This window comes from Amblyomma mixtum, chromosome 3 (assembly GCF_055824585.1).
Source record: "Amblyomma mixtum isolate Tamu chromosome 3, ASM5582458v1, whole genome shotgun sequence".
In the NCBI taxonomy this organism is placed as follows: domain Eukaryota; kingdom Metazoa; phylum Arthropoda; class Arachnida; order Ixodida; family Ixodidae; genus Amblyomma; species Amblyomma mixtum.
In genome coordinates this window covers 159515936-159536368 of record NC_143014.1, presented here as the reverse complement: position 1 = coordinate 159536368, position 20433 = coordinate 159515936, and the positions used below count along the sequence as shown (strand labels likewise).

Sequence of the window (20433 nt, the reverse complement as noted above, 5' to 3'; positions counted from 1 at the left end):
ATGGAAACACTTTAAACGAAAGGTTTTGCTACATATCACAAGAATGGACTTTCAATATTTTCTGAAGAATTACAATTTTTCAATTTTCAAAATTTTTTCCCGAGAATATTGGGCATGAGCGGCCCGGGTGGAACACAGCAACTTTACCAAAGACTAATGCTCCGTTTCACTTTTGGTGCACCTGTACACGCAGTTTCCAGACAGCGCTGTTCGTCCTTTGGTGACGACGCCCAGACCAAAAGAAGTGTGGTCGTTAAAAATAATTTGATGAGAGACTGAATTGGTAATACAGATTTTTATTTTTATCTGTGACTGGGTCTTTTTATTTTTATCTGTTATTTGATTGTTTTATTTGTTATGTTAATAACTGCGAAGACAACATCGTGTTGCAGTGAAAAACCGCTTGGGAAAAAAAAATGAGAGAGTGCTTTCTGCGGGCGCCCTGCGCTAAATCAAGGCACTTAAAGTTGTATCGCTTTATTAGATGCGCGCTATCCTGCATCCGCTGTAAATGGCCGCTGGCAACTCAGGCTTTTGCTTTGTAGACGTCCGGATTCCAACGCTGGATTTTCCTCACTGCAAATTTATTGAAAAGAGAAAGCAACACAGGGCATGCAAAGGTTACAGGTTTGCCATCCAGCAACCAGAGTCAGTGTACACATCTGAGAAAAGTGTATGTGTGAATAAAATAAACACTTAACGATCGTGTAGAAGGAACGTTTACCACGCAACAGAAAAAAAAAGTAAATAAAGGGTAGACTATCATAACTGTGATATCTGACTTACTCAAGCCGATATTTCGGTAAGTACACCCGCTACGCACAAGACGCTTAAATGATTTACTTCGAATCAGCTGTTCTAAGTTTCGCTCGACGTAGTTAAGAAACGCAAGGGAGAAGATGTTGTAAAATGCCATGATGCGGGATAAAGCGGCTGCTTTCGATCAGGGCAACCCCCAAGCACAACAGAGCCAGAAATTCTGGACAGCGCACTTTTTGAACGGGAAGCCTTTATGAACGCACATTTTTCCCATATCGTAAGATTGCGTCATAACAAGCAATATATCCGCAATCGCTCCTCGGAGCGCTCTTAGTTTTCTGCGATTTATTGTCGAAAACGCACCGCATCTGTTTTCTAAGACAGACAACTATTCGGTGCGAGCGCAGGGAAAACATTAAAAGCAAGATTTAACTACACATCCTAAGATGAGGCCACTCCCTTCAGTAGGTTCATAACAGTATCTTATAATATTCCAGATTTTCCTCGCAATTAAAAGTGATGTCTTAGAAAGTTGGACATGGCGCCACGAGCATGCCTTATGAACCACGCACTCTCGGAGCTGACAAAATATGGCCTGCTACTCCTCTAATGTTGCGGCGCTAATAGCGAAGAGACGGTGATAAGCTCACTGCTACCATGAAAAGGCAAACGCACTTTTAGTGGTTTACTGAAACTGCAGGATTTCGGGCGAGGTCGGAGACGAACTGCGGCTCATGGAAAGTAATGATGCTGCGGTATAAAGTAACAAATCTTCGGTTACTTTTTTGCTGAGTTTTTTTTTTGTATGAAACGTACAATAGATTGGATTCTTGTGTTTGACTTCATTCTAGATTTCGGTGAACTTTCACTGTATAAAGCCGTTATTAAAAAAGCGAAGAATTAAGAGAAATAAATTTTATCAAGCCCTTATCGACAGCTCAAGAAGCCGCTGAGAGTAAGAACGATGCCTTCCTTTCCTCAGACCAAAGAAAGAAAAAAATTCTTTCTCATCCCCTCTCATGCCTCGAAGTGAAATTTTCTGCAGCCTTCACATAAACAGACATTTTGTCTGCTCATATGTGTATGTCCATACTTTGTAAATATAAGAAACTCTATGACTGCCACTTTTTTTTTTAACATCGTATTCTAGACAATCAGGGTCTTAAATACGAGACCAATGTAAACTCTTCGCCATACCCTAGAACCACAATGAGACAAATGCACCGATTCCGATGCGCCAGACAGTGGCTGGCAATTACTGAGACACAGATATGAGTGGCGTGGAAGCCTGGTGGTGACTGTGTACCACATTGGACTGCCACAAAGCCGCGGCATTTCTATAGCGACGAAATGCGAAGATGGATGGGTACTGATATTTCGCTGATAGAACATAAAATACAGGTGGTAAAAATTAACCTGGAGCATTTCAACTACATCCTTCCCCACAGCCTACACAGTGGTTCCTTTGCTACATAAAAACAAAATTTTGTGGGGTGTCCCCCAGTCGTGCAGCCGGATTTCTCAGCCTTCTCTCGAGCTTTACAACATTTCTATTTGCGGCTATATGCCTCGCTATGTGCCGGGTGACGTGCAGCGCAGTAGGTGCTAAAGTGATCGATGTCTTATTTAAACAGCACCAGGGGAGTGGGAGAAATCCCTGCGCCCTTTAAGTATCGGTGCACTCATTCTAAATAAAGACTCAGCAGTGAGAGAGCGTCACTTTTAGCCCTTTGTATCTGCGTGTATAATCTTCTCTTTTTATGCACCCAAGAAAGAGCGTGGGCTGTGAGGGCCCGTGTTAAGTCATTCCTTAAGTGCACATGTAGAATGCATGAGGCAGACGGCGAAATGCATGCAGACCGGTATGTTGTGGCATTTCACTTTTAACGGCATGTGCCTTCCGCAGCGAATGATCGAACGCCCTACTTTAGGCGGGAGAGCAGCGCCTGCATAGTATAAATATCCCACTCCATTTACCTTCTTTTCTGCATTGTATTTATTTATTTGGATTGATTTCAATGCCAAATGCATTATAAAGGTAGGTGGTAGGAAGAACATTTGAATTACAGCTACGAAAACTTGCTCGTCGTAGAATGTTAGCTGAAACCATTTACAAGATTTGTTGCACTTCTAGGTACACAATATTACCTAAGACACTGCGCAAACGTTAAGACAAAAACGCTTGTTGTGTTCCCTTCATGTCCTTGCTTGTATGTGCGCAGCTAGCTATGTGGTAATTGCAGAAGTTCCCATTACGTTGAATTTTTATTGGCAATTTGGGCGCTTACTCTCTTATTGTGAGTATTTATTTACATGTATGATCTCCGGGTAGATTGGGCCCTTTTTTCGTTCCCTAATGGTATCCATTCCAGCCTGCTCTTCAGAGTTCCTTATTACTACTTATGCTTTGCGTCGTAAGCGGATTGTATCTTGAGTGTAGAAGCTGTGTCGTGTTGTAGAGTGAGATGTTAGTCATTATGCGTTTTTAAGGCGAAAGCCTTTAATGCCTCATACTATCGTGACCAAGACTTGTTAGCAAATGTGTCCGCGCTTCGGATGCATGCCTTATATAGGCATATGCCAATCAATAGCCAATCGATACTTAATCGGGTGCAATCGAAAGACATCGGAAGATGATATAAATGAATTTCATGATTATATCATTGTACTTAATGACTAAATGACTAATTGGCAATTAGTAGTAGTTAAGAAGTGGTACTGTGCACTGCACCTATACCTTAACTAACACTAATTAACCAGTGTACTAGTTAAGGTCACGTTAACTATCACTAACCATACACTAACTAGTGTCACGAAATATGCAAGTCATGCTTAACTATCATTAACCATCATTATTAGTTAGACGTTTCTAGACGTTTCATAGACATTGTGCCGAACATTTTGCCCCGCCGCGGTGGCTCAGTGGCTACGGCGCTCGGCTGCTGGACCGAAAGACGCGGGTTCGATCCCGGCCGCGCGGCTGAATTTCGATGGAGGCAAAATTCTAGAGGCCCGTGTGCTGTGCGATATTAGTGAACGTGAAGGAACCCCAGGTGGTCGAAATTTCCGGAGCCCTTCACTGCGGCGTCCCTCATTGCCTGAGTCGCTTTGGGACGTTAAACCCCAATAACCAAACCAAAACCAAACCGAACACTTTAGAGAGTTCCGTCACTTGGCAGGTAAGTGACAGGACATGTTGCATAATATTAGAACATTGGTAAAGAACATTTAGCCTAATTAACCTTTCTAGTCAGACCACATAAATAAATAAAACCGAGTAGGAAATTGGTCGAGTTGGGGAGTCGAACCAGGGTCTCCAGAGTGCGAGAGGAGCACGCTTTCCACTCTGTCATGCCAGCTCGATGCTTTGGAATGAACAAAGGTGCGTCTAGCTAATACGGCGTCTTCGTTCACTCCCATCTTCCTCCCTTCCCTTACGGCGAGGTTCAGGTGCCCACCGAGATATGCGAGAGAGGTACATTTCCTTTCTTCAAAAAACAATTTACCGTCGAGCAAGGCGTAGAGCTGAATGGGCGATGGCGTTCTGTGGAGACCCTGGCAGCGTTGCAAGACGCTGTCGCATTCCACTCTTAGAGGCGAAGCCTAACATCTTAACCACACATCAGTGACATAAGCAGCAACACAGTGCTTAAGGCTTTCGCCTCACCGCACTTTAGGCCAACAAAGTGCCCCCCTGAATTTTTTGTTTACTGCTGTGGGAAAAAAGTGCAACCAGAGCAACTGATATTCACTAGCATGTCTTAATATTTGTAAATAAAAAAATACGCGTGGTTTAGGAAATTGAATCACCCGAAAAAGACGACAGTGATAGACTTCCCATTTATACCACAGTATGAGAAAAAAAACACGAAGAGAAATTTGGCCAATGAATGATAATTCCAGCTAACGTTGACAAAAAAAATTGCACCAGACACTGGCCAAAAGCTATTCTGGCTCAAGTGCACATCATTTAATACTCCGCTTTATGAACTCAGCGTTAATTACAAAACACGATGCCACAGAGAAGTGCATTGCACTGCTCCAGCCATCTCTTTGCAACTGCTGATTGCCTTTGATTATGCCACGGCACAAGGTAGAACGGATCGACAATGTGGCTACGTAGTTTTCGCCTCCGGTGCGGAAACTATTTCCTCGGCCATTACTCACCTCTCGCTGCCTCCGTCATTAATTTGAAAAGAGGACCTCGCGTGTCTAAGTACTCGCGTCTTGTCAATGTTCCTCAACTATTCTACACAACAGAGAGGCTAATATATATAGTAATGGGCAGTTCTTTTACATTCGTCGAAAAATGAAACCATAATAAACGGACAGGTTATCCAACTGTCAAGAGTGATGCTCCAGTCATTACCGCTTGTACAGCCTAATGGGAAGCAGCATTATTAGCAGTTTTGCTTTCAGGCAGTTATAAAAACGCATTATATCTCTGATGCTGCTGGTACTCAGTCTGTCAGCAATTTTGCGATTAATTTTTTTTAGTTTTCTTGTCATATCTCGCCAGTCTTGCGCAAAGTTCTGGAAAAAATTGTCAATATACTGCGTTATTGGATTTTTATCGAAGACAGTTCAAAACGCTTGTCTACAACTCATTCTGGCGGTGCTTCGGGCTGAACACGCGTCATCTAGGGATAACATTTGGTTAAAAATGGTCTCGATGTAAGCATGTGTAGCTAAACTCATAGGATTTCATCATTTTTTGCTTTCCTGGTCGCAGCGGGTTTAGAAGCTGTGGAACACACAGTTCAGTCGTTCAAGGTATGCGTTTTGCCCTCTGTAAGACTTAAACGCTACTGCACGCATGTACAATTGTTTCGCCGCTAATTAAACACACGCGAGCAAATTCCTCTTTTCAGCGCGTGCAGTGGTGTGCGTTTCTCGTGTTTCCTAGCTACTTTGCTTTGGTAAACAGTACGCTGCTTAATTTCTACGTGGACAATGCAACCCGCACAATGAAAGGGTGATGCACACAGACAAATAGCGCTTCCCTAAGTCAGGGTCATGATCTACTTGGCCACGTAGAACATTTCCTGCCCGTGCACTGAACCTTGGGGCGCCTTGTTCAAAAGCCTCGTACAGCAGTTGTCTTCAGCGGAAACTCCGCAACTCTCTGACAAAAGGCACATTCTACATGCCATAACAGGTAATAATGCGCAGGAAGCATGAGCGCGAGAGACTCGCGCCTCTAGCATTAGCGCTGCGACGACCATGCGGGCGGTTATGGTGCGTTCCCTCGATCATTCTAGGAGCAGTCCCAGGCACTGCTCGTGCGACCAAGTTCTGCGAGATGCCGATATGCTGCGTTTTGGGCTCATTTTGCGCTGCACCGCTGCCAGCAAGCACGCCAAGGGCTGCGCGCGTATTCTGCTGGAAGGATTTCGTGAGGGCAAGCCTTCCCTATTTACCTCTACGTGTGTAGCGACAGTACGAAGATGGCGCAACTGCTTTATTATATGGATATGTCTTTGATATTTCTGACTTAGACTATGCTTTGTCCTGTAACTGGCTGGAGTATGTTTCTCTCTGTTTAATATAGGTGACTAAAGACACGTTCATAGCTGTGTGCTCGACCATTGGGGGTTAGTACAACCACGAAGTTCATATTTAATACTTGTCTGATTGCCAGTACTAATCATTTGTCTGCAGTAGGCCTGAGATTTCGCATGTACAAAGTAGAGGTGTCGCAATATACTTTGGTCTTTTAAAACTGCACATCTAATGAAAATAACTGCTCAGAAGACCACAGGTTCATTTTCTTTCATGGAATTTCGACACTAGCTATGCGAAAGCATGACGCCATTGCAGCCACTGATTTCTACTGCAAACTGCAAAGCAGAAGAAGTACATCATTTGTTAACAACTCAACACTGGGAATCCAGCTTGGTGAAACACTCACACCCCTTCCCATTGAAACAGTAAAGCACAGCAAAAAACTGTGGAGGACGTCTGAGCAGGAAGGTCCTGATTCTAAAAAAGTGGTCGCACCTAAAAATAGCTAGCGATTGGTCGAAACCCGTGCATTGGCTGAACAAGATAGCCAACGAGCTTTAAAATCAAAACATAAAGCCACACTGGTGTCCAGAACGTTCTTTTCCTGCGGGTATCTTTGTTAATCCCACCCCCTATGCCTGACATCATTTGTGCCTTTTGCAACGGCTGAATGCTTTTGTGAGATAAACGAAACGCATAAATGAAAAGAACAGTGTTCTAAGCTAGGCCCTCTGCTTCTTTATTTGAGAATGTTTTTCCTACCTGCCAGCGCACGTGCTTCGCAAAATGCTGAAGATTATGGGCGCTCTCTGCCCATTTTTAATTTATAACGGTAATAAAACAGGGATCTTTTGGTGTAGCAGTTATTTCTCACAATCATCCTTTTGCATCTCTGTGCCGTTGATTAGCCCCACCCTTAAAATCCGAAATGGTGAAGCATTCAGCATGCCTACATCTCAATCACGCTGTCATAGGAGGTGGCTGCCAATGCTAAAATCTTTGCAAAATACTGCCCCAAGATCTTAGCGAACATGGCTAGAGCCTAACACACATATGATTGAGCTGTGATAACCTTATCATTGTCTCTATGTCAACAGAGCAAACGGCCCACCAAAGTATTTCTAGGTATTAACTTGAACATGTTTTTTTTTTCGCGCTCTGTATTCTGCGTGTCAGCACAGATGTTAAGTGGTCAAATCTTCACGAGACATAGGCACATAATGGCGCTGAATTGCAACATTTCTGCCCCTATTAACAGTTCCTTACTGAAAACCCTGATATAGCATTCTCGACGTTCTCCTATGTCAACTGGTGGCTGGCGAACCAGTTCCCAGTGCAAAGTCATTAATTCGTAATAGAGTTATTCTTTCGCTCACAGGGGTCCCAAGCGTCCATATTATCTTACTGAACTGACTGATTTGCATAAAGATTTTATTTTCAGCTGACGCTGGATTACGGGAGGCACGTGTCAGCTTTTGCACATTTTTCAGGTGCAGCAGCTAAACAACAGCTACAAAAATTAAGTGCAAACAATAGCTAAATTTCCAGAAATTACCCTAGCAATTACCACAGCTGCTTGCTTTCATTGTTTTCTAGGCGGCATCAAGCGCCACTTGATCTCTGCGCACTTGCAGCTACCCTCTGGTTCAGGTTGCACACGACCTGATAGAAAACTATTTCTAAATGAGGCGCTGTCAAGTAAGTATTGCACATTGATTAGCTTTTTTATTATCAATGTTATTTCAGCTCCGTGACAGCTGGATGATATCAAATAACATCGTGCAATGTATGCCTGGCCGACATCTTTCACTTATCAAATATTTTAATATACAATTACCTGATGACTGGAAACGAGGCATCTGCGCGCCTTGTTTAACTCGAATGAACGGTTTTTACTTTCTTGCGTCTTGTCGGCGAAGCAGGCTGGATGAGGTGATGGTACACCATCCTTTTGGATGATCTTACTTGCGACATGGCACATGAGACCATAAGACATGTGATGCCTGTTCACCTCTTTTCAGGGGTGCACCAATCAGTATCGGAGCTTTTAAATAACGAAACAGTGTAACTCCTTGAAACTTCCGCCGTGTTACAACTCTAGAGTAGGAGAAACAACAATGGCGTATAACTTTTCTTTGAGCTGTCTTCATGAATGTGAACTTGCCGTAAGGTTTCCTTTCCTTCAGTAGAACCGAAAACTGGGCGAGTTGGTGAACGTTGAACAGCGCGAAGAAACGAGGACGGAGCAACCAACACGCAAGAAACAGCATTTCGGGTGTGTGCGTTTTTCTCGCTTAGTCCTCGTTTCTTCGCGCTGTTCAAAATGCTAAACGTTACCTTTACTGGTGTGCTGGCTATACTACCGAAGGAACAATACTTCATCGCAGTGCGGCAGGCAAAACTTCTTGAGGCTGCGTCACTGGCGCCCCATGCAGAAAGGAGAGTACGCTAACCGGAGCTCTTGGCAAAAAAGCAGTTGCTGATATTCCCGTTTGGCGACTGTACAATGCTGTGCTTTACTGCGTATCCTAGCTACACAGCGGTTTTGTTTTCGTCGTTGTGTGACGCTACGACATCCACATATTATTGTCACTGCACTCATGAAACGCAATTAGCGCTGGCAAGACGTAAAGCTGAGGGAGGTACAAACGTCTTTCAGAGAACAAAACATTTCGCGCCTCAATGTTACAGAAACCTAAAAACCCCGTCAATCTTTCCTGCAAGGTGCCTGTGCTTCTTTTCAAAACAAGGGAAAGCAGGTATCTTCTACCCATAGCTGTTTAGTTATACGAACTATGCTAGTAAGCAAGGGGAGCCAGATAGACCTACAATCCCCAGAGACGGATGCATCGCACTTTGACCCCATAGCTCCTCTCAGATTTCATCTCTATTTCGCACTCAACAGCGCATCGTTATTACCTTTAAGCAAACGGGATTGGAACTGTTTGCTTCCAATCAAAAGCTTAAAATAAAGTTTACGTGCAACTTTCTTTTCAAACAATGATGCATTTAGTGTGAATTCGAAGCGAAATTCAAGAAAAGCGCAGCTTCATTTGGCATTGGCAAGCTCTCCATGAGGCCAGCCATCCGCTGCCAACCGGAAGTGAAAGCGATCTGGAGTGGCACACTTCACACATCACTGGCCATTTCTAGACAATATTTGTCTGTCCTTCGGCAATGCGCTAATCGGGTACTCTGCGCCATAAATTTCGATCATAATCCCTCCTTATAAGTGCTCAGACGGAAATATGGATAGAAAATGTGGTGTCATGGACGGCGGTGGTTCGATCGTTGGCTAGAGCCACAAGTGTGTCTATTTAGTCGTCCTTACGCCTTCCCTGGTAGGCGTCCACTAGTGTGGGTCCATCGATGGGGACGGCGCTGCGGTCGACGAAGACCACGTACTGTACGTTGCTGCCCTCGGCCATGGAGAGGGCCTTGGGCGCTGCCCGGTACACCACTGGTGGACTGTGCCAGGGGAATGGGTCGAGTGGCGCCTCTAGCGGCCCGGGACCAGGTTCCGGGTTCAGCGTGCGGATGATGTAGATGGGTCCTGGCCTCACGCGCGCCGCCCTTCCAGCCACGGGTCCGCGGCCACTCCAGCCACGCTCGGACGAGTAGCGCGGCGGGAGCCGCTGATGCCGCGAGTCGCGCTCGTAGTGGTAGGTCGACTCGCGCTCCATTCCTGCCCCTTCACTCCTCTCGTATGGCTTCTCGTCGTCCAGGTATGCGGCCAGCGCTGCGCCGGCGGCTAGAAGAGTGAGCACTGTGCGCAACTGTAGGAATGAGAAAAGTTAATGCGAAAGATCGAATTATTAAAATACATTTGTGGTCCCCTCGTAAATCAGCTCTGTCGTGAAAGAAAACACAGTCTCTGAGTTGATGACGTGGATTTAGAATATTCTAAGTCAGTTTTAACTCTTTTTTTTAATACGTGCCTCTGTAAGTCATCTCGATTGTGGGGAGCATGCAGGACATGCGCATCTTTTTATGAGGAGAAAGTCAATAGAAATTATAAATTCTCTTGAAGCAAGATTGCACGATGCAGTCATGAAAATCGCTCACTTATTGTGTGCGGCAATATCGAGACAATACAAGGTCTGTGTGACTGGAAATAAAAAACGTATGTGAGTACTCAATCAGGAATCAGCGGAAATGAGGTACTGTTTCCACACAGATAGTCTATCCTATAAAGCTAGTAGTTGTAGTAGCGGTAATAATAAACTTTACTGATCGTTTTGGGTTACTTGGACGATCGTCCTAGGTCCGGGATCCCGCTGACGAAGGCCGCTTGCCAGGCGTGGTGAATAAGCTGGTTCTGTAACGATAGCTCTGTGCGAGCCAAGTTCGTCTCCCACTGCTCGTAGCTAATTTCTATGTTGTTAAAAAGTTGAGCTGGGCAGTTCCAGACCATGTGCATCAGAGTAGATGTCTCTCCACATGCCCGGCACTCGTCTGTAGTATATTTTTCTGCCAAATGTTAGCGTATCGCGCGAGGAGACAGCGACAGCCTCTCAACAATTATGTTCGTATATGCTGCAACAAAACCATACATTATGAGTTACTGGATAGGCGGATAGATGAAGTGATAGCGAAAGTTTGGCTGAGGCTTCAGTAGTTAGCGAAACCAGGATTCAACTGGCTTCCTTAGTGTTATTTTCTCATAATTTTCATCAGCTTAAATCTTCTATTAATTTCAATATATTTCTTTTCAAATCTACAAAGTTTTTAATTACTTTACCTGGGGCCACGAAATTTCGATGTTTAGTTACCGTATGCAATTTTCTTTTATGCTTTCGATGCTAAACAAATATCTTATCAGCTAAGTCACTAACCACTGGGTACATGAGAAGCAAGATAAACTGACATGGAAGTGAGATGGAACCCCCAGCAATCTATGAATCTAAAGTAAAAAACCACTAATTCCGCATATATGAACATTAAGCAATTAACGCTCTTGCGTCATACTCTCCAGAAAGAGCTTGAGTGTCCTCTCCAACTAAGGCGCCCACTCACCATTGTCGCCGATCTTTGTCTGACGCCTGCTTGCCCTTGAAAACCGAGCCTCGAACCGAAGCCGAAACCGCAGCGAAAACAGAAGTGCTAGCGCACTTTTATTCGCATTTGGCCTAAGGACTCTAAATCATCCGCCATTCTTTTTTTGTAGTAGCATGCGGCCCGTCGAAGCTGCTCAGTTTGGCACGTTCCACACGAACGCTTCATTTGTTGAAAATAGGGTTTAGAGCGCTACAATACGCTATAGCTCAAGAGCTCAGTCACGTATACCTGTTTTTTTTTCATATTTAGCACGCTTTCTTTAAAGAATGAGAACCATGCAGTAAGTACGCTGATACAACAGAGAAAAACTGAATCAGCTGTTTCTGAACCCGTTCTACAAATTAATGAAACACTCTTGTATGTACCTAAAGTGGCTATGCCAGTTTTTTTCATAATTAACCTAATAATTAACTAACTATACGGAATTAAAAATACTCCTAGTCAAGCCACATGTCTTCGATTTCACTCAAGTGAAGTATTCCGCACTTTTTTAAAGTCTTGACTCAATTGACGTGGAACGCCTCGCATAGCTGCTCTAAAAAGGGGCAAAGCTACTTTGAGTTTTACGACGTAGCGCGCAAGAAACAGGCAGTCGCAGTGTAAGTCCTGGAAACTCTTGCTCCGGAACACATTAGCCATCGAGTCGTTCCAAGCTCGAAGCATACTCTTGCTCTTGAACACATAGCCATTGAGCCGTTCTAAGCCCGAAGCATCTATCAGCTGTGCCTCGTAAATAATACTGTCTGCGCGGCCCGAAACACACAAGGACAAGATGCGAAGAATGAAATCGTTTGGTTTGGTTTGATTTATGGGGTTTAACGTCCCAAAGCGACTCACGCTATGAGAGACGCCGTAGTGAAGGGCTCCGGAAATTTCGACCACCTGGGGTTCTTTAACGTGCACTGACATCGCACAGTACATGGGCCTCTAGAATTTCGCCTCCGTCGAAATTCAACCGCCGCGGCCGGGATCAAACCCGCGTCTTTCGGGTCAGCAGCCGAGCAGCATAACCACTGAGCCATCGCGGCGGCTTAAAGAATGAAATGGAATGGCGATAGTTCATGCCGCGCTTTGTATATTGTCCTTGTGCGTTTCTCGCCGCGCAGCCAATATTGCAAAGAATAGAATGGGCTAATAAAAGACACTAAAAGTAACTATGTGCGGCCTGCACTGCCACAGGCGCAGCGAGCCAATATGTCAGTGGACCAACGAGCCTGAACCAGACTTGTGATTTGTAAATAAAACACGTCAGGAAACATAGTTACCTGAAACGTCATGTCATGTCATGACGTCATTCCGTCATTTCATGACGGAATAATTTTGGTTTGATTGATCTGAAGTTTCGACAACAGACTGTTGGATCACCAGACAATAGCATCCACAGCCTAATTTCAAATACCTAGCTACGCAGAGTTCTAAAGGACTGCGTCTCTTACATAACGGCGCGAGTGACAGCAATTTCGAGCTACCACCGAAGGGACCATAACACCCCAATATGAAGCGAGTGGACATCGGATATATTAGCATTAAGGGTGTCAAATATGCAGTCCTCATCATAAAAAAGGTACTTGTTAAAAAAACATTGATCCCCGTCAGTGATACGTGGAATACTCTATAGAGATAGCTGTCAGAATTCCTTGGATCCCAGCCGCTTTGGTGACTAGCGACCTTTCTTTACAGAGCAGGAGAGCTCCCCTTCCCCCCAGCAGCCACTCCTCTCCACCCTGCGGTAAAAAGTTGGCATCGCGACTCTATTTCATGTGCAGCCAGCTCGCCGTCCTAGAGAAAGGGGGAATGTTTTTGTTTGCTTTTTCAGAATATCACGTTCATCCTTTAGACATTGCCGGATTTTCAAGGTATACGGCTGTCGCCAGTTAATGTTTTGCACCGCAAGGAGCACCTTCGCAGTGTTCCGCAGTGCTCTGCGCCATCATTAGCGTGTCAAACTCGCAGCATCGCGTAATTGGTAAAGTAATTTCCAGGTATTTTGTACCTTGCCAGCAAGAAGGAGACGAGAACACTGCTTTCGCACCTAAGTAAGCCTAAACTTGTGCATTAATGTGCACCATTCTGCACCAGCCTTAGAAGGTTCCGCAACTGGCAAGAAGGGGATATACTCGTATAAGGCAGTGCGAATCGCCCGTTCGCAAAATTGGAATTAGCGCAGCATGAGGCTACAGTGGTATCGTCACACATGGCCAGCCCATTCTAGCCGCACGGTTGCGTGGCATGTGCCGTCACACATTCGACCAGTTTGAAAAGATAATATCGATATCTTTTGCTGGCCTGAACAAGATGGGCTTATACAGTGAATGAAGGGACACGTAATTTAGCAAAAGCCATAACAGTCTAGCAAGAGAACAGCAGTTCGCAATTGGTGGCGCGGTGCTGGAAGTAGTAAGAGAATATGTCTATTCAGGGCAGGTAGTGACAGCTGATCCGGATAATGAGAGGGAAATAACTAGGAGAATAAGAATGGGGTGGAGCGTACATGGCAGGTTCTCTCAGATCATGAATGGCACTTTACCAATATCCCTCAAGAGAAAAGTATACAACAGCTGTATCTTACTGGCACTCACCTTTGGGGCAGAAACGTGGAGGCTAACAAAGAGGGTTCAGCGTAAGTTAAGGACAACGCAGCAAGCTACGGAAAGAAAAATGATAGGTGTAACGTTAAGAGATCAGAAGAGGGCGGAGCGGAGGAGGAAACAAACGCGAGTTAATGACATCCTAGTTGAAATCAAGAGGAAGAAGAAGGCTTGGGCAGGGCATATAATGCGAAAGTTAGATAACCGCTGGTCCTTAAGGGTAACGGAGTGGATTCCAAGGGAAGGCAAGCGTAGCAGAGGGCGGCAAAAAGTTAGGTAGGCGGATGAGATTAAGAAATTTTCGGGAATACGGTGGCCGCAACTGGCGAAGGACAGGGTTAATTGGAGAGACACCGGAGAGGCCTTTCCCTGCAGTGGGCGTAGTCAGGGTGATGATGATGATGATGATGCTGAAGTGTGCACGACTGTGGCACAAGTAGAGAGATTCAGTTGGCCGAGCAGCGGTCTTCAGCGAACCAAGAAGTGTTGTCATTGAACCCTGAATAAGTTCCGGAAGCTGCGGCAGATACTAACAGGAGTGACCGGATGCCGAATTTCTGATCAGAAAAAGCTGTGCAGGGGGTGGCCGACACCAAAAGGAATAAAGACGGCGTGCTATGCTGTACGGTTCTACATGGTACTTTAAGAGCAACGTTCTTCATAAGGCGTGTGAAATTACCGTTGGTAAATTTATTCCTAGATTACGTGATTTCGTTAAAAAATCTAGGAAGTTTGTCGTCAAGACGGTTTAAATCATAGGCTCAATGGTTGGTGCATTATAGGGCTTAGCCAAGTTGTTACGTACTATGATAGTAAAATTTGTTTGACTGAATTCGACCGTCTAATATTCACGATATCAGGATCGCATTACACGAAACTACCAAGTACGAGCGCTTCCTCAACCGTTGAAAAAACCACCCTTAATTGAAAGGAGTAAAAAGGGAGTAAGCTCTCCTCTAGTGCACTCCCTTTTATAAAAGGGAGTGAGCTGGGAGACAGCCTGCTACCCATTTAATCCTGTACACGCGCATTAGTGTTTAGGGTGGGAGCACTCGCCACACATGATAATCAACGAGACCACTGCGTCATCATGCCATGCGAGCAGGCCGAGGTGCCGCAGAGACCAGACCCACTTATGCATACTGAGTAACTCATGCGTACCTTGCGCCTGAAAGCACTGATAGACAGGGAATGCGTTTTCGCTTTATGTATAACAGTGGTTTACTACTACCCCACTGCTTGGATTAGCGTTCTTGGCTGTTCCTGGGTGCCATAGTCTCCTGAAAGAGCTGGCTTTATTACTTTACATGGCAGGCCTTCCTGGAGTTGTGCGTTTTCAGCAAGAGAAAGTCGTCTCGTGTAATTGGATGTACTACTATGCTCGAAAATATTATTCTTCGTATGTTAATACCCGCCGTAAATCTGCACACAACACTTCCATCTAGTACACACCACTTTTTCGGAAGCTGAAAATTTCCTGAAAAAAAAAAGAGCGCACTGCAAACATAAAAACGAAGGAATAGAATTTCATCCTGCGCCGCAAAATCTTACTATTCGATAGTTTTTTTCTTTGTTTCCGCGAAGAACGACTGAAGTCTGCAACCGCATGTACAAAGTGAACGCGCTGCTTTGTCTCCGAGAAGAGTTTCAGGGAAACAAAGCGAGCGATTGACGAAAGATTTTCTTACCGTATCCGACCGACGCGGGAAAGTAAAATGGGAGTAACTTTCCAATTAAGTTCCAACGCGTTCACACGGCGGAAGCGGGGCCCCGAGTTTCTCACTCGAAAACGGCCACGCTGACCGTAATGGCGCTTGTTTTGACTGGCCCTGAAGGAGACGGATCTGACCCGCGGGCCGTCATTTACGTTTCCATCCGTCTTCCGAGCGATCTATATTTTCTTCATCACGCACCGAGGCGCGAGTCTGTACTGCCCCAGCTGCTGCTGTTTATGGCACGGGCATTTCATTTCGCTTTTACATCTCCTTTCCTTTTTTCCTCTACACATCGCTTCGCCGATCTAAACGTGACATGCTGCCTCCATCCCGCGAGCCTACCGCTTTCTCTGTCTCAGTTTTGTTTTCATCTAGGCTCCCTTGTTGCCTGGACTTGCGAAAGGAAAACTCAGCCCCCTGCACGACGCCCGTAGTGCGACGCTTCTCTCGGTGACATGTACGCCAAGTGCGCTGTCCCGCAACTTTACCGGCCCAGTTAAGTCACTTTGACGAACGCGCCCCCTGAAGTGGCCCTCGGGGTGCCAGGAAACCAAAAGCTGCTTGCAGCGGGGAATAAAAGTGTAAAGTCCCTGCCTTTCAGCGATAGGCCTTAGCTGTAGCGCGTCCACGAGCGCCCTTCTTTTCATATTGTGGGCCCCGGCGAGCAAAACGCCAAAGCCCCTGTTCTAAGCTGACTACACGAATTCTTGACGTTTGTTTATTGAAGCGTGACGTGAAAGCGTACGCCCGTAGGCTTTTACGTTGCCACTCTCACCTTCATGGTTCACAGGCGTAAAATCTACAAGCTTTACCTCGGGAGTGAGCGTTTTTTTTTTTGGTACGGTTCTCGTTTAAAATGCACCAACTTTTTATGAGTCGACAATATTCTCGTTCCCAAATTCCCAAAGCTTGCTTACAAAATTGCGGACCAACGTGGGTCTGTGCATCTGCTTCCATGTTACGTCCCTTCAAGTGTTGACTGACTGCAATACTTGTTACGCATGAAAAACGTTTTCGCTCCGTGACATTCGGGCAAGAATTTGTACTGGAACATAAAGAAGCACCACAGAAAATTAATTTCTTATGGTACTAATGCTATGAAATAAAGGGCTAACAATAATAGACGATCTCCTCTGACAACTGGAAAGCAACAAAGATTCTATCGGCCTTCATCATTTGGTTTTTATAGGAAGCAACATAACTATCCATAGTATTTTCCAAGAACATGCAAAAGTGGCAATGACTAGCCAGTAGAAAAACCGTGTCATACAAGTTGAAAATATGTTTTATAGGTTATTTTTCTGTTTGCGTGCCACAGATACATAGGCGCGGGTTTCAAATTAGTTTAACCACGTCGGTTTGTTTACCCTAGGTTAGGCTCTCGGCACATATGCATTTTTGCATTTCGCATCCACTGAAATATGTCTGTCTGCAACGGCTCGTATCTACTGGCGAACTCATGTTCATCAGCAGAACGCTATAGCAACTGAGGCACCTCCACCGGCGCGACAAAGATCTTGGACTCAAGATCGTGCATGCATACGGAACCAGCACACAGACACACGACTCCTCAAAAATAGGTGGGCAGACGCTGGGTAGAGAGTACGTGTGAATGCGGCAGCACTTTTATAAACTGTTGCTAAATTATCTGGGTTATATCTCCAAGCAATTCATTCTTTCTGCGTGCGGGGAAGGCTCATTTCAATAAGGATTTCTCCTCATACTTCAGCACTGTCAATACGCAAGAGATTCTATACAAACCCACATATTGCACACAGGGGTCGCCAACTCTCTTTTCGCTAATTTTAAGCCCACTCATTCCCATTAAAATGCACGCTGTTTGCGGAACCAGAATTCCAACAATTCCTTGGTATGGCATAGTTAGTATTCACCACTTTTGTTTTTTTTTTCTTCACAGAAAAAAACATTTGGAACATGCTGCGCCAATATACAGGAAGCCCGTAGCCCGCACTTTCTTTACACAAGTATATATACGAGGTCTGTTAGAAAACTATCCCACTTTATTTTTTTTTTTGCGAACACGTGATGGATTTGAAACAAGCACGCTTGCACCAGCCTACCTTGAACCTTCATGCGCATGCACAAATTTTTTCCCGCCTGCCGATAGCGTCAGTCACTGGCACGCAGCATTTAAGTGAGGCAGTCCACAGTGCTCTCGTCGGTTTTTTATTGCAAGGAAAATGGCGGAGCAACATCCGCAGCACTACTGCATCACATTTTGCCAGAAATTAGGCGACAGCCAAGTGGAAATCATTCGAAATATTCAGACGGCTTTCGGTGACAATGCTATGAGCAGCACACAGATTAAGCAGTGGTACAATCGGTTTAAAGACGGCCGCACATCGGTGCAGAGAGAGCCACGCTCCGGTCGGCCATCAACATGCCGAAAGGACCAGGTCATTGCCGAAGTGAGCGCTGTGGTGATGCGGGACCGTCGTGTGACTATCAGAGAAATTGCGGAAGAGGTAGACATCACCAATTTTTCTGCACATTCCATTATCACCGAAGATTTCGCGATAGAGAGAGATGCGGCGAAATTCGTGCCGAAGCTGCTCACGGTGGAGCAAAATCAGCTTCGTGTTGAAGTCTCACAGGACATGCTGGATTCTACAAACAGTGACCCCGACTTTATCAACACCATAATCGCTGGTGACGAGTCTTATGTGTACAGGTACGACCCGGAAACCAAATCTCAGTCGTCACAATGGAAGCATTCCACGTCACGAAGACCAAAGAAGGCCCTCCAAGTGCGCAGCAATGTGAAAGTGATGCTGGCTGCTTTCTTTGACTCCCTCTGTGTGGTACACCACGCGTACGCACCCCACAGGGTCAAACAATGACCAAAGAGTACTACAGGGATGTCATTCGTCGCCTGCGTGGTGCTTTGCAGCGCTAGAGAGCGGAGTTGAGGTCAACAGGAAAGTGGCGCATCAATCACGACAATGCTCCTGCACATTCCTCGCACTAAATTCACACTTTTTTCGAGAAAAACCAGACTGCTGTAGTTCAGGAGACTCCTTACTCTCCTGATATGGCCTCCTGTGACTTCTGGATGTTTCCCAAAATCAAGAGGCCATTGAAAGGAGCGCGATTTCAGACAAGAGAGGACATTATGGCTGCAGCGACAGCTGAGCTAAACTCCATTTCGAAAGGGGCCTTTTCAGAATACTTCCAACAATGGCAGCACCGCTGGGAGAAGTGTGTGGAGTCCCAAGAAGACTACTTTGAAGGTGATTAGGTTTCCAACGCTCCAGTTATGCCAGTTTTTTTTCTTCGTCAAAAGGTCGGATACTTTTCTAACAGACCTCGTATATATATATCTTTGCTCAGAGCACGTATGCAAGCGTTCAAACCAGCTGAAGTGGTGTTATGCGTTGCTGCTTTTAGAAGCTCCTCAAGGCCATGCTGAATCGACTACGCATGGTAAGGCAAGTTAGAAAGCGACGAAAACAATTTCACAAATAAACATGCGAAACAGATGATCTGTACCTACATATTACGGTGCCTAGTTTTCGGTGCTGTCCCGCAGCATGGCTATATTTGAATTGCGTGAGCATTCCTGGTCACGACACTTATCGCAGGCGGAACGTAACATTGCCAATAAGAATTTCAGGCCACATGGATTAGGTGGTTTGGCCATATTTTTAAGTAGAGAAACGGAACTACCGCGACAAATTCGAAGAACCGCAGGTGCCACAGAACACTGTAAGCATTCTCCACTCACCATCGCTAGGGTTCAGTGTGCTCGTGGGTACGCGTGTGGCTGCCTTCTCCGGCCTGAGCGCCGTCGTCCATACAACTGAGGCTCTCGCCAGAGGCAGATCGCTCAGCCAGAGTGCCCTGATTCCTCGCCGCCACCGCGCCCGTCTGGCAGCCCGAGAGATGAGAGGCCGTCCAACACGGCACACACACGCGCGCGCAGGTGTCAAGAAAGACGCCGCTCGCGGTCACACCTCTGAACGTGTACTTTGATCGAACAATTGTCGCTCAAGCGTGCCATGTCTTTTGTAGCCGCTACGAGGACCCAAATGTTCACGCAACCGTGTCAAGAGCAGCAGTGGGACGAGCGATGCGACGCGCTCGTTCCTAACAATGGCCACGCTGCGCGTAAACGCGATTCTCACGACAGCTGAGAGTCAACACGAGCGAAACGAAGCTTGGGGTGTTTCCAACCCAAACCGCCGCGCCTAACTGCGGCCTTTCTCGCTCGAACTTCGCCCATTTTTTTCTTCTTCTCTCTTTTTTTTACATTGGCTTGTTTGACGGCACAGAGCTCACACAGTTGCCGCCTGTGCAACCGAAAGTCGCCGGCCTTCGCTCCTTGGCGCTCTCTTTCTTCGCGCCACGAATGCGTTGCGGCCTGCTCGCCGGCGCCACACTGATGCTTCGCCGGCGCCGCTTCAATTCCATTCTTTTTCAATTGTTGTCCAGCGCACAGGCATTGCTTTCGCGGCTGATCTTCCCAGGCGGCACGAGAGCATTCGTGCAGAAAGAGTGGCCCTCGAAACATGTGCTTTCCCTGCCTCGTTCTGACACCAGCTTCGCCAGCGGCTCGTGCCGAGAATTTCGCCCTGCTGATGCGGCGCTTCGTCTTTGCGCGGAGCACAAATGCGCCGCAGGGTTCGCGCGCACTTTCGCTGATGTGCCAAATATGGCGCATTTTCTTCCGCGAATGCAAACGACTACAAAACGAAGCGCGAGGTCGAGAGCTTAAACTCAAATTTTATCGACAATCGACCGAAGTTTGACACGTGGTGCATTGCTGTCTCTTGCCCTGCACTCGCACA

At 45.9% G+C, this 20433-nt stretch overlaps 1 protein-coding gene and 1 pseudogene across 1 annotated transcript in view; one reads left to right on the top strand and one right to left on the bottom strand.

The window, feature by feature from the left end:
* Positions 1-280: 280 nt before the first annotated feature.
* LOC149352511 (uncharacterized) overlaps positions 281-20433 on the bottom strand; it is a 30584-nt gene continuing 10431 nt past the window's right edge. Inside the window, exons 3-4 of the mRNA XM_089575700.1 lie at positions 9596-10040; positions 281-576 (exon numbers count right to left, since the gene is read on the bottom strand). Of these exons, the coding sequence (XP_089431826.1) occupies positions 527-576; positions 9596-10040 (495 nt within the window). The 3' untranslated portion in view covers positions 281-526. The remainder of the gene's footprint in view (positions 577-9595; positions 10041-20433) is intronic.
* Positions 17827-18266, top strand: LOC149352512 (protein GVQW3-like; annotated as a pseudogene).